Raw genomic sequence first — 14,472 nt, 5'->3', positions numbered from 1 at the left:
GAGAGGCAGGTAGGGAAGGGGGAGCAGGCTCCCTGCTGAGCAGAGAGGCCCATGTGGGGCTTGATCCCAGGACCCTGAGACCATGACCTGAGCTGAAGGCAGAGGCTTAAACCTCTGAGCCACCCAGGTGCCCCTACACATAGTTTTTTGAAATTTTTTCTGAGTGACAACCTTTGGATTTCTGAAGGTACCAAAACAGACTTACAGAGAAAAAGAATGTTTCAATCATCTGCTTGATCATTTGACAAGGATATATTTCTGTTGATATATTATCAATTTGTGTGACTTTTGCAGGATAAATAACAACTCTGGGTGTAATGGTGTGCACTCCCTCTTTGGTAGTAGAATAAACTTTAGAATCCTCTTCAAGAATAGCCAATACTTACTGAGCGTACAGTGTGCCAAATGCTATGCTATTGGCATCTGGGTTATAAAGCTGAATATGAAACTGTCTGTGCCCTTAATGAATCACAATCCTGGGGAGGCAGAAGTGTCAGTATTTGTAATAATTGTAAGGGTTTTGATATGTTCCTTCTATACCTTGTATAAATGCACAGTAATATTGAATAGGAAGTAAGAAGTATTACGACATAGGAAGTAATACAGGAAAGGAAGTGATTAAACTTGTCTTAGAAGATGACCCATCAATAGGATTTTAGGTAATGTAGAGGAAGGAATTCATCAGGCAGTCAGGGAGCAGAGGAGTGGAGATGAGGGTAGAGAGAACTTTTAGAATGTGCAAAGACATGGGTGCAGAAGGCTTAGGAGGTGTTTCTGTAGCATTACAAATAATTCACTACTGCAGGAGTCTAAAGTGCAAAGGAAATGCAAAGTGGAAGGGAAGAGAGAAGGCTGGAGAGGTAGATAGACTGCCTGCTGAAATGCATTCTACACCGTGTGTTACAAGCCGTGGAAAGCCATGAAGAGTTTTAAGAAGAGACACAGTCTGTTTTGAATTTGAGAAACATCACTCTGGCAGCAGTGTAGAGGATGGGTTTGAGGGGGCTGACAGTGCTGGAGACAGTTACTTAGAAGCCCATTGTAATAGTCCAAGCAAGTCATGATGAAAGCCTGGCAGTGGCAGGGCAGAGGACTGAGTGAAGTATTAGCACTTGAGATTGATTGGATTTAGGAGTGAAGTCGAGAGAAAAACCTCAGCTTTCTGGTTTGGATAAGAAGGTAGATGAGAAAGGGGAAGGAGGAAAAGAGCAAGTTCTGGGAGAAGGTAATATAGGTTCAAATTTAGACTTAACCTCTTTTGAGTGGCTTAAGAGAAATTCAGGTGGGGATGTTCACTACATAGTTGTAATTGTGGGTCTGGAACTTGGAAGAAGGTCTGTGTCCATATATAGATTTGAGTGTCATCAGCACATAGATAATAGTCAAATTCAGGAATGGATGCGGTTCCTGGGCAAAAAATACAGTCCCAAAAGATTGACTACTTGGGACTTTTACTTGTACTGTTCTTGTCTTTTTTCTTACCAGTCTGTTGTCAACTTAAAGCGTGATGTAATATGTTGGGAATCTACCAAAGGAGCATTTTAAATATTTCCAGGACAGTGAATCAGTAATTTTGGATGACCTTGAGTTTGTTGAGAGGAGAGTTTATTCCTACTTTCTCACGTCAGGATGTGACAAAACACATGTAGTGTGAATCATGATGGCTTCCGCAGAGGCTTGGTGTTGGTTTGGCTAATGTCAAACAGTGAAGGTGGTGGAGAAAATAAAGGAGATGCATACCTTTGCTTTTGTTATGACTATCTGTAGACAGCACTAGTCTTTTAAAGTGCTTTTAAAGCTCTTTCTCTCTTTCTTAATCTGGCTCAGTGAATGATTTGAAACTCTTCTCCTGTAGTTTTCCACTTACTGAGATTAGAAGATCCAGTAATCTGGTAATCACGGTGGCCTGTAAGATACTCAGGGGAGGGATTCTTTATCTCCAGAACATAGGCTAGAATTTACGTTCATCTGTAATGATGAAAAAGCTTCGTACTTGTCCAAAGTGATGAAAACAGAAGCTATTCTACTTTAAAGCGCATCTCTGAAACCACTGGGGTCCATAAAAGAGGAGATGAATTTAGAACAATAGACATGAAAACTGAACTGTCTTCTCATTCTTACACAATTCTCTCCAAGTTAGAATTAAGAGAATTGTGACCTCTTCTCTTGGTATATAGTCGTTAAGCTTTCCAAACTGTTTTTCCAAACTTTTGGAAAGTTTTTTTTCCAAAATGTTGAATCTGTGCCATCAGAAGTGGAAAGTGCTCTGAAATAAAGTGTTTTATAGTTTCTTCCTTAACTCAGCAGGACCTTTCACAAGACTGAGGTATTTTATTTGTCTTAAATACGTTTCTATCTCTTTGGATATATGCTAATTCATATATAATACAGCAGATTCCCTTCAAGTTGATACAGTAAGAGTTACTTTAGCAGTGCTTAGAAATTTATCACAAACTATGTAGGAACAAAGTCACAGCTGTTACACATAAATAGAAAATTCGGGATTTTTCAGTTTCCTTTGAGCAACGGCACCAGCCAAGATTCAGTTGTTGTCCTTCCCATCATAGGCTCTATTCTTGCCAAGGTCACAAATTAATCTCCAGACTTACCTAATTCAGTGTATGTGGCTTGCTTCCTTGACTTTTCAGCAGCAGTCCTATCTCTTTCAAATTAGTCTGTCAATTTTCAGGGGAGAAGTGCCCCTACCGTCAAATCAAGGAGATGATGTTGGTGGGTCAGTGACATATTTCTCTCTGAGTCAGATCTATAGGCAGGGAGCTGTCAACAACAACAACTTTTAGGCAAAGAATTAAATGTCTTGACCCTTGGCTATTAGTGTTATCTGTGCCAAACATTTAATGGGTTGAGACGAATCACTGATGGTAAAGGATACCATCGCCAGGGATGTCAACACAGACCACACTCAGGTGACAATGAGAAGAGATAGCTAGCATATAAAAAGCTGAACAAAACAAAAAAACCTAATAGCAACTTTTGGTATAAGTCCAGTGTTGTGACCACTAGCCATCGTGGGGATGCAGATGCCCTTATAACCTGGAGAAACTGGGGTTTATGAACTTGCACTTGCCATAGGCATAATTCTTTCCACTCTTCTACCTGGCCCCATTTCAGACTGTTGTGTTATGGCATATACCTGGATTCCTCTGCCTTCTCCCCTGTTTATGATTCCTGCAGTGATTTGCAAAACATTCTCATTTCCTTTGGACACCTAAAATATTTTGGTTTCTAAGAGTCATGTTATGTTGACTGCTACCAATTGAGAGTATGAAAGAAGATTGTTTTTTCCCCCAGTATCTTCACATAGTAATGGCATGAATGCTTTCAGGCTAAGGAATCCTCACTGTTTGAAAACATTTCTTAAGGGTCTTTCCCCTGCCCCCTTTTGAAACTAGAAAATCTGAAAGTTTAAAGAGTAACTATAATTAACTGCCAAAGCCTATATTTAGAGGCTTAACTTGAGTAGTTTTTTAATACACAACAGACTCTTACTCCTTTCCATAGCAGGATAAATTTTGTTGCCATGAACAACAGAGGTCCAGAACAAATATTGGGATTTATGATTTCTTATGTGTTCACAAAATTGTAGGTTCTTAAAAACTGCATATAGTGAGGTTAACTGTAGTTTTACATTTAAGTCCCCAAACAACATCATTGTTGGCATTAGTAAAGAAAATTTGTCTGGTCTTTATGTGCTAGAAAATTGCATGTTGATTTCTATATAATGCTATAGATCGTGATATCCAGAACATGATATCTCAATATTAGAAATGTGTATATAGGGGCGCCTGGGTGGCTCAGTGGATTAAGCCACTGCCTTCAGCTCAGGTCATGATCTCAGGGTCCTGGGATCGAGCCCCGCATCGGGCTCTCTGCTCCGCGGGGAGCCTGCTTCCTCCTCTCTCTCTGCCTGCCTCTCTGCCTACTTGTGATCTCTCTGTCAAATAAATAAATAAAAATTTAAAAAAAAGATATTTAGAAATGTGTATATAACTTGTGTGGACCATAATAGTGAAACATAGAAAAAAATTTATTCTCTGAGGATATATACATTTAATTACTGTAAAAGTAAAATATATTTTTTTAACCTATAAAATAACTTTCTTAGTTGAGGGGACTTAAAAATGAAATGAGACCTACATATACAGCAAAGTAGGGAAAATAGATTTTTGAGGGCTTAGTTATTGAGACTAACTATATATACTGATCAGGTTTGTCAGAAAAATACAGAGGAATGTATATTGTTTTTGAGAGAGAAAACACTAGGTTAAATGCAAAGTTTACTACTTAATGAGGATTATTGCTTTTAGAAACCACTCTTATAAAATTTTACACAACCTATATGTATATACAAAGATTAAGGTCTAATTTGCTTTGAACTTTTCACAATTTGTTTGTTTTATTTTGTTCTGAAGTAATCAACACTGATACTTACATCATGTCTGTTTTTAATTCTCAGAAGTGGTGTAAGCAAAGCATTTTTGGATCCATGTTGAGCAAACTCCCTCATAAGCCAAAACTGAAAAATCAAAGTACTGTAAAAGAATAAACAATCCAAAAAACAGAACATGGGGAAAGGGCAATAAAGTTCAAATCTGACATTTAGCAGAGGGCCAGATTTGTGCAATTGATGCGTAAGTGGAAGAGATGGTAGTGAGGAGGAGAAATTACCCTGCTTATTTCTTTCCTCATTGTGTCATGACTTATGAAAATCTTGATCATCTGGCTGAAGTATTATTTGTCTCTACTATGAAGTTACTCTTTTCCCCCTCTTTCTACCCTGTATTCTTTGGAATTAAGTCATTGTACATAGCCCACCTTTAAGGGATGGGGCTAATGCTCCATTTCCTTGAGGGAGAAATATTTACAAATTTGAAATTCTTCTGCATGAGAAATTTGTCTGTTCTCCATTTATTTATTCAATCATTTATATCAGTATACACTCATGGGTGTTTATATTATGGGTTATAATCCAATACTGTGTTATTTATTTTGTTCAAACTGTTTTTGCTATGGTCATTGGGAGCTTTTTTTTCAATTGGAAATATTGGCTTCTATATTCTCTGACACATCCCCATCAATTTTGGAGGATTTTGAGCACTTCCTAATGGCCTTCAAGATGCTCCAGGTTCATCCTCTATATTCCTTACTATAGTCTAGGATAAGCCATTTCTCTAAGGAGCCCTCATTGCTCTTATGGGCAATGGTATTAGAAACCAAGTTCTGGATGTTAGGTTTGTTTTTTGCTGATGAAGTGTGTTTGCTTCTAGGCCCTCTTACCTGACAGAGCAAGAAATATAGGCATATACTACCCTGGGTATATATACATCTATGACTATTTCTCTATCTGTATATTAAGACAAACGTAAGTACTTAATAATGTCTCCAACCCTAATCCGGCAGTATCACATGAATCATTTTAGCCTCCCCATCTGGTCTATAACCTCACTCCCAACAGTGAGAAGCCTGGTTCCCACCATCTCCTAGATCAGTTTTTCAATATGTGTAAATATATCACTTTACTTTCTTTTTGGAATTTCCAAGTAAATATCTTAGCCAAAAACCCATTTAAAATGTTAATTATGCTTTTCCAAACTTTACTTGATTCTTCCCTATTCAGATACCCTACAAACTCTCAGAACCATATTTAAAACCATCGGCACATTGTTATCATTGTCAACAAATCATTTAGGACTCTGAGCTAAGCTGGTTCCTGTGGGCAGCCTTCAGGGAAGTCTTTTGGTGCGCCCTACCACTAACACCTGACAGATTTAAATTACTCTCGTACATGTACATCTACATTCCCTTTTTAGGGAAATGAGACTAATAACTCATCGGAATTGCTGTAATTTAACATATTTTCTAAGATTTCAAATAAATTAGAAATTTTTAACTGCCAATTCTGTGGCTGTTCACATTAGCAAGAGGAGGATAAAAGATTAAAAAAAGGTTAAGCATCGTGTCTGTTATATAGTATGTGGTCAATACACATTGTCTTCATTAGAATGCCTAATATTCATCTCAAACACAACATGTCCAAAACTGACTTCCCCATCTTTCCCCATAAAACCTGTTCCCACTTATAGACTTCCCTATCTCAGTCGATGGCAAATCCACATTCTAGAACATAAACCATTTTGAACATGTAGTTTGTTTTCAAGTGTGTAATAGTTTAGTAAATTTACGTATCTGAACATTCAGCACAGATGCAAGTTTTCCTTCCTTCCCCTTTGTTTTGTAAAGGTATGAGTAACTTCTATAAAAAAAGAAAAAGTGGGTTTATGATGTATTATCCACTTAATCACCAGTACTGTTACTTTCCTCTGAAATACTAGGAACTGGCTGAGAAGGCAGATATTGTTGGCATGGTATGTATCCCAATAGGCCAGGCATTGTAGGGAGTGCCAACCGAGCAAGGTCGGGCACCCTGGAGGCTGACAGAATATCCAAAAATTGACTTGGTTAGGTCTCCCTCTGGGGAGTTAGCCTGTGAAGCTCAGTGATGACCTTTCATGTTATCTTTATGATCATCATGATTTTTTGACTCTTTACTTGTGCCTGCTTCTTCTACTCCTGATTTTAAACCTGGAATAGGGAAGAGGAAGATTTTTATCATTGGCACTGAAAAGTGACAAAGTAACACAGATTAACTTCAGTTAACACGAAAAGCAAAATAAATTTCACCAAAGGTAAAGTGAACGTATTGGCTATGGAATATCCACATCTTTCTAGGTATAAGTGTTTCACTGTTATCACACTTCTTTCTTTACCCCGCCTGTATCACATAGCTGCGTCCTTGTGCAATGTATGCCTCTTTGTAATGCTACCTGTCATTTATTTGCATCAAAAAGACAAGTTGCTTTAGTAATTTCTTGCAAAAAGTGGGCAAGTTAGGTAAGTTTGTATATCCATTTTTAAAAGTTAAAGGTGATCAAAACATTAAAGCCAAGTAAATACCCAGTAAAATTCTTATCCCTAGAAGCAGATTATAGGATCTCATACCACACCCTTACTTTAGATGACTGAGATGCCTGTTACATTCAGATCATTTTCATTTGGGTTGTTATGCCAGCTCTTTTTATTGTTCTGTTTATTGATTTGTGTTTTTCTCACAGTTTGTGCCACTGTTTAGTTTATCTTAGAACTAAAGAATCCGGAAAGATTCAAGTCTTTTGAATGTGTGTTTTCCTAACCCTGAAGTTTCCTAGATTTGAGTATATAGAAATAAGCTAGAATCTGGTAAACTCTTTAGGTTTATGTCATATACCTATGTATACATGTTGTATTTATATATAGATATAAATATGTATAAATTTATATGGTTTTCTATGAGTTTATAATTCTTTCTTCCTAATTTAATATGAAAAATTAGTTTTCCTTTCTTCCCTTAGAGTAAATCATTTGTTGACACCCCCCCCCACCCAACATATACCCCAGAGGCCAATAACTGTCATCAGTCTACCCTGTGAAGTTGATTTTTGAACACTTACTTGAAATAATGTAGCAGCCTATTAGACTCCATTACTTAGAATAGTATTTCCAGGTTACCTATTTGTAAAGCTAGCTACCCCTACCCCATTAATAGCTGAACTGAAATAAAAAGGGAGAATAGTCTCCTCTCCCGCAAGACACTGCCAGAAATCAATATGGTCTATGTTACTTATTCTCCATTATCTACTAGTGTTTTGAGAATTCTAATCATATAATGTTCCAGTATAGTTCTTGGGCATTATATACGTTAACTATTTCCTATAAAATATTGTTTTTATGCCTTAGAAATGGTAACCACTAGAAAAAAAATTGCTATAATTTAAGGAATTGGTTCTGTTTCTGTGAGTAAAGTATTAACAAAACCCTCTTCTTCCGGAAGGTTACCTCTGGGTTACTTCCATCACTGGCATGGAACCCTGATAAAAGTAAAAATGACCCCTGACTGGTAACCTGCCTGTGGACTGGGAGGAATATGGATGCACCATGAATACCGAGCTGGAAGCCACAGCTGTGCGTTTTACGAAGTGTAGTGTGCTCTTTGTTAGTGGGTGTAACCCCCTTTGTGAAAGCTGTTCACGGGGTATTTCAAGTCCAAGGCAAGGGCGGCTCCCATCGCATCTGTGTGCTCTTGCTGCCTAAACACCTGGTCTGTCCCTTGGCAGGGCTGGAGAAGGTCCTTGGATTCTTCATCTGAAGAGGCATTTGAAAGCTCTTCTGCTGACTTGCTGTGTTCCTTCCTGCACCCCACCGCTGAGCTAAATTCTGAGCTGAGCTGAACTTTTGGTCTGTTGAATCTTGCAAACTAGTTTGTCCCTCTCAAGCTGAGAGCACCGCTGCTGGTTGAGCAGAACGGGCAGTATAGTGTCGTAAGTATTTCATATGAAAATATAAAAGTAACTACTAATTTTTCCTTTATTTTTCAGAAATGTGTTACCGACGAGTGTTTCTTTTTTGAGCGATTGGAATCTAATAACTACAATACTTACCGGTCAAGGAAATACTCCAGTTGGTATGTGGCACTGAAACGAACAGGGCAGTATAAACTTGGACCCAAAACAGGACCCGGGCAGAAAGCTATACTTTTTCTTCCAATGTCTGCTAAGAGCTGATCTTAACGGCAGCATCTGATCTCATGTCACATGGAAGAAGACGTATATTTTTGAAATTTGTTAATGAAAGAAAAGAAAAGAATGTGTACAGCTATCTGCTCAGTTTGAATGAATGGTCAGATAACCTTTTTATCTAAGAGTAAACATTAAACCATTGCCTTACTAAAGAAAAGCAACAAAAATTCCCGGAAAATGTATAGACTTCCACCTTTTGTATTGCATTTTCCTTTATCCACTGAAGCTTACTTAGTGCTACAATCTTTTTCATACATTTGCTTCCTTGAAAAGAGGCTTTTAAATTTGCATGTTTTCATCAAACAAGGTTTCTTATGAAAATTATAAACATTAGAATATTAAAGTCAGATATTTAGTTAACTCCAAATATCCACTGCTTTTTATAGTACGGCACACATTATTCTGCCTGTGCAATTTACTTAAAATTTTTTAGAACATGTAACTATGGATTTAATCCATTCCTGTCATAGTTCTGTAATTGGCTGGCAGTTCCTTGTGATAGAGTTTATAGAACAAGCCTGTGTAAACTGCCGGAAGTTCTTCCATGGTGAAATCAATCTTGTCAAACCCTTCTCTGTACCCATAGAGCAGCAGCCTGGCAACTCTGCTGGTGATGGGAGTCGTATTTTCAGTCTTGGCCAGGTCACTGAGATCCATCCATTCACACCTTAAGCATTCATGCTGGCAAAAATCTATGGTGAATGAATGTGGCTTTAAGCGACAGATGATATACATATCTGACTTCCCAAAAGCTCCAGGATTGGTATGCTGTTGCCGAATGCTCAGGAGGGACCTGAATTCTGATCTTATTCCAGTCTCTTCAAAAACTTCTCGAACTGCTGTGTCTCCTACATAAAAGAAAGATGTACAAATCAGTAAGAATCACATTTTTAGGATTTTAATCATCAAAGATTTTCAGATAAAGTAGCATTATCTAAAGGTTGAGAAGCAAAAAGCCATCCTAAGAAAGTGTTCAACATAAACTCTTTGCCTTCTGGACATCCTGAAACACCAAAGTATTTTCTTACCAGTGTACATCTTAGAAGCTTTTGAAATATCGAATATTTCTTTGGCTGCTTTGTGTAGGCTTACCCACCTATATACTTTGGGAGTCATATTTTTAACTTCTTCTGGCTCTATTATTATGGCTCTATTTCCCAAAAATTGAAAACACAGGTTCCTGCAGTTAATATTCCCACATATTTCTTCCTTATTATCCTGTTTGTGGTCATATATCAAAACTGCCCAAACTTATACACACATCAGTATTGAGAAAAAGTGATTCATTCTTCCTCACGAGTCTGTAGAGCTGCAGAATGTATTGAGCTGTGAACAGTTCAAATCCTTCCTGGTGATCCTGGGTGGGGCTCTCAAGCCTCTGACATCCTAGAGCAGTTTCATTTATAACCATTCTGTTATGCTCCCCTAGTTATCCTGTCAGTAGAATCCCAGTATGGTAATTTTTGGCACTTCCTTTGTTCCTTGAGATTCCAAAGAACTATTTTATCAAAAGCGTTAAAAAAAACAAACGTGTAATTTACAGAATTTTATAATACAACAAGGGTTTCTCCTTTTATAAGGTTGGTTCTTTTCAATATTATGCAAATTTCTGGGGCAGGATTTTGGTTGCCATTAACATTTTTGTGGCTGCTTTTCCTAAATCTCCAGAAGAACCCCCTAAATGGGCTTTCTCTAATTTTGGGATGTTCTGTCACTGTCTCCCAGAGTGGTCATGAGAAATCCTTTAAAAAGCTGCGTTCTTTGCTCAGTTTGCTGGAAGCTTTCCAATTTCACAGTTGCCACAGGCATAGATTTTTGTTCAAAGACCTCTATTCAATGCTTCTGTGTCCTTGTTTGTCAAATAGAAAATTATATTTGCCTTCTCAGTAGTCCTACTGGTGAAGAATAGGCAAGGAAGGGGAAGTCAAGGAAAAAAATCTCAATTTCCACATATTCTGACTATAGATTGTCTTAATTGCCTACATATGCTTGTGGGTGTGTCTCCCCCCCACCCTCACCCTGCTAAGAAACAGCTCTGGAAATATGCACAGGAAAAGCAAAGTGTTCTAAAATATAAGACATTTGTCTGCCATTTTGAACTACATGCTGACTTCCCCTTCCCTTGAGGTTTGCCATAGATTAAACATGGTTAGAACTTACTGTTTTAAACTAAAAACACGAAAGAATGTATGTGAATAAAAGGAAAACCTTTCTTAATAAGGAAAATAATTTTCAGCTTGGAATACAATATATGTTTGTTATTAAATCTGTTAGATTTAATTAATAAATCAGATTGTGGCACTAGTCTTAAATTTGCTGATTTCACTTAGCTATTGCTTAAATGTTTTTTTTTTAACACCTTGAAAAATAACCATGTTATTTTTGTTATCTGTTAAACTCTTCGTACCACTAATCCAAAGTCTGGCATTTCATTTGGAGTCTAGCCTTTTTATGTATCATGGAAGCACAGGACAGACTAGTGAGTGGATCTACCCTACTAAGCAGTCACCTTATCAGCTGATTGGAATTTAGCACTGCCTCGGTAGTTTGATCAGTTTAATTTGAATCAGCATATCATTGACTGGACTAAAAACTGAATGAGTAGATAAGTGCCTTTCCAATCAGGGTATGAGTGACGCCTTCCACCTCAAGATGGAAATCTTTACTCCAAGACTTTTTTGCCAAGAATTAAAAAAAAAATTTATGCAGATAAACTGCTTTATTCTGTTGTACTTTTATTTTAATGTACTGTAAGCTGAACTGAAATAACATTTACTGTTTTATATGTTTAAAGAACCAAGAGGGTTTTGTTTTTATTTTTGCCTATTGAGAGCTATGTTTAAATATGTCACACAGTGTTTTGTTTAGTTATAGGACAGTGAAATGGAATTTATTTTGTTATTTCTATTTTGTAATATTTAACAATAGGATTAAGTTGAAAGAAAATAGGAAAGACTGTGCAGCTTGTGGGTTTTCCTGGTGTTTCCCTCTGATTCTGGTGCACTGATGAGCTCTGAGCAGCCCCCACTGCTTTATGGTCCTTTGACCATGCAGGAGATTCTCTTCCTGTCAATGGTAGTGAATTTTTTTAGGAAGGCAATTTCTCTATTTTTAACCTTGTAGATACTTTCGTACTATTAGGGTATTATATTAAAGCCCGAAGATTGCATTCTCTTTTGTACATGACCCCCTTAGTTTTTTTTTAAGCACTATGGACAAGAGTGTTTCATTTACCTAGTATTATCAAAGAATGAAGGATTCCAAACAAATGTGTTTCTCAGTTAACTAGTGTTTACTACTTAAGAGCTAATATGAATGTGTGCACATTTGTGATGGCTGTATTCCTAAAGTATATTACATACTTTCCTAAATACGGAGTTAAAGAAAATAATTTTGATGATTATTGGGTACTTTGACTTTATCCTTAAGAATAATCTATTGTGAAAAAAAAAAAAAGAATAATCTATTGTGTTGTAAAATGGAAATGCTCTAATATAGACAGACATAATCTTTCAGAACTCTATTGTCAGTTATCATTTCTAGCTGTTTTCTGGATTTTATCAGTTCTAAAGCAAAGCTTTAATTAATAATACTCCTACGCAATACAAGGAATGCCAGTGGCTGCTTTTCTTATAACTCCTCATGGCTGAATAGGTGGGTTGTTGTACCAACTACAAATACTTAATTCAGAGTTCACTTTTTTTTTTTTTTTTTAAATCTGGACTTGAAGAGTTCTGGAGTATACTTAAACCTAAAACTATACAAACTTGGCTTGGAAATGTGCTTCTTCCTTTGCATTAAAATGTAAGTATCTTGAAAATTCACAAAATCTGTAAAAACTCAAAAGGAAAAAATCAACTGACTTTTTGAGATGGCAAGATGCAGAGGAGGAAGCTAAACATACCTCCTGTAGCCTGATTTTTGCCTAATATAGATTGGATAAGGATGTAAGACATAAATTTAATTAGCTCACACACACTCTCATATATCACATAAGGGTAGTGTGAGATTAATTAGGTGTTCCAAAATAAATGGCCCTCTCTTTTAGCACTTGTACCACCACAAAATCTTCTTTCTATAGAAGACCCAAGCAATGGACTCTAAGCAGAAGATCCATAAGTACCTGAAAACCAAAATTTGTTATGGATATATCTCATTGTAGTAAATTTACTTATGGTTTGTTAGGAGTTGGCTATGTACTGTGTATAGAGCATTTTAATCTGTGTAACATTTTTAAAAAATTAAGTTTTGAGTATATATATGTTTTTAAATAAAATATTTAAAGATAACTTAGGAAGTTGCCTTTATATATAAATGTTGGCTAAATAGGGGACATGCATATGGAGGAAAAATCATGGAAAATTACAGTAATACCAAATGGGGCATCTGTTGATTTATTATGATGCAGACTGCATTTGACCCAGTCAAGGGTCAGGAATGGGTAGGAAAACTGTTTTTATTCTTTCTTCTATTTACTGTAGATTCAGTAACATAGAGTTCTTAGCTTATGTCACATTTCTGTTTGAAATACTGAACTCAGGAAGTTGCTTTAAGGAACTTTCAGTTGAGACTCACTTGTATGAGACATTTTATTACATTTTGGCTTCCTGACTATTTAAAATAAATAGTAGATAAAATTTTTATAGAGGAGGATTAAGTCACTATTGCTCTATAACTGAGTTTATAAATACTTACTTTGAAGTTCATTTAAAAGTTACTATTCATCCTTGTGTGGTGAAATGGTCAAGAATTTGTGTTTTCTTATAGTTTAATTCCAGGAACAATATTAGTCATATCCAGAATCACCCTTAATGCTAAACTTTACTAATGTATATACAAAGCTTTTTATTTTCAAACAAATTACTCTAGAAGCACCTCTAAGAAAAATAGGTGGTATGCTCCTAATGGTATTTTTTATGCTAGTGAGATAAGTTGTAATATTACAAGTTTTGCTGCTAATTTTATATTAGCCCTGAAGTAACTTTTCTGAAATTTCTCAGTCTAAACCCATTAGAAAACCTAAAATCTTATTTTCAGCTATAGAGCAAATAAAGTACACATAAATTTCCGAACATTTCCAAGCCAATTAAAAATATGTAAGATATACACACCAATATCTTCTCCAGGCTCTGACAGGCCTCCTGGAAACTTCCACATATTTTTCAACTGCAAAATAAAGTTAGAAAATAAAGTTAACATAGCTTTATTCACTAACACGTACACAGAGACTCAACAAAATCTACCCATAATTGGTCAATGCCTTGAGAATTTATCTTTTGGTAATGGCATGCAAATTTCCTTCACCTTCCTTTTTCCACCCTTTGTTCTTCTCGGGCAGGGGAAACTGGTTACTTAAGAAATCTTTTCCTACCTTTTGCTTCAGGAAATAGAAGTGGTTTTGTTTGGTTAATGTGATAATTTCTGTATGAATAAAACAGTGGAGGGAAATATCTACTGAATTTGTGTAATTTTAAAAATTTTGCTGCTAGTTAACTATTAACAAATAGATGGATCTTACAGATGCTGCTATAAATAAGTAGAAAGTACAGTATAAATTTAATAACTAAAGTATGCTATTTTTAATTTTCACATTTATTTTCTGTATTGTGTTTCTAATCAGATTTCTCTTGTTCTGTGTTAATGATTTTATGTACATATGTAATTGCTTTTCATGGGTAGTATGAATAAATTTGATTAGTTAAGCTTGCATTGTTTTGTGTGTTTGTATCATTTCATATTTTGGTGGGGGGGCAGGTGGGAAGATATGTTCTTAGAATGAGAGCACATATGGGAAAAATGATTATAAATATGAAATGGCATGGGACAATATTCTAAAGGC

General features: G+C 36.2%; 2 protein-coding genes across 9 annotated transcripts in view; one reads left to right on the top strand and one right to left on the bottom strand.

Moving 5' to 3' along the window:
- FGF2 (fibroblast growth factor 2) overlaps positions 1–8,682 on the top strand; it is a 61,591-nt gene extending 52,909 nt beyond the window's left edge. The window contains exon 3 of the mRNA XM_045992401.1: positions 8,433–8,682. Coding sequence (XP_045848357.1) covers positions 8,433–8,618 — 186 coding nt within the window. The 3' untranslated portion in view covers positions 8,619–8,682. The remainder of the gene's footprint in view (positions 1–8,432) is intronic.
- Positions 8,683–8,815: 133 nt separating this feature from the next.
- NUDT6 (nudix hydrolase 6) overlaps positions 8,816–14,472 on the bottom strand; it is a 39,083-nt gene continuing 33,426 nt past the window's right edge. For all 8 annotated transcript variants that reach the window (XM_045992398.1, XM_045992362.1, XM_045992371.1 and 5 more), the window contains 2 exons: positions 13,745–13,799; positions 8,816–9,481 (listed from right to left, as the gene is read on the bottom strand). In XM_045992398.1, coding sequence (XP_045848354.1) covers positions 9,084–9,481; positions 13,745–13,790 — 444 coding nt within the window. In that variant the 5' untranslated portion in view covers positions 13,791–13,799 and the 3' untranslated portion in view covers positions 8,816–9,083. The remainder of the gene's footprint in view (positions 9,482–13,744; positions 13,800–14,472) is intronic.

This window comes from Meles meles, chromosome 2 (assembly GCF_922984935.1).
Source record: "Meles meles chromosome 2, mMelMel3.1 paternal haplotype, whole genome shotgun sequence".
Lineage (NCBI taxonomy): Eukaryota > Metazoa > Chordata > Mammalia > Carnivora > Mustelidae > Meles > Meles meles.
Note: the sequence above shows the minus strand (reverse complement) of the source record. Positions and strands in the feature narration are given on the sequence as shown.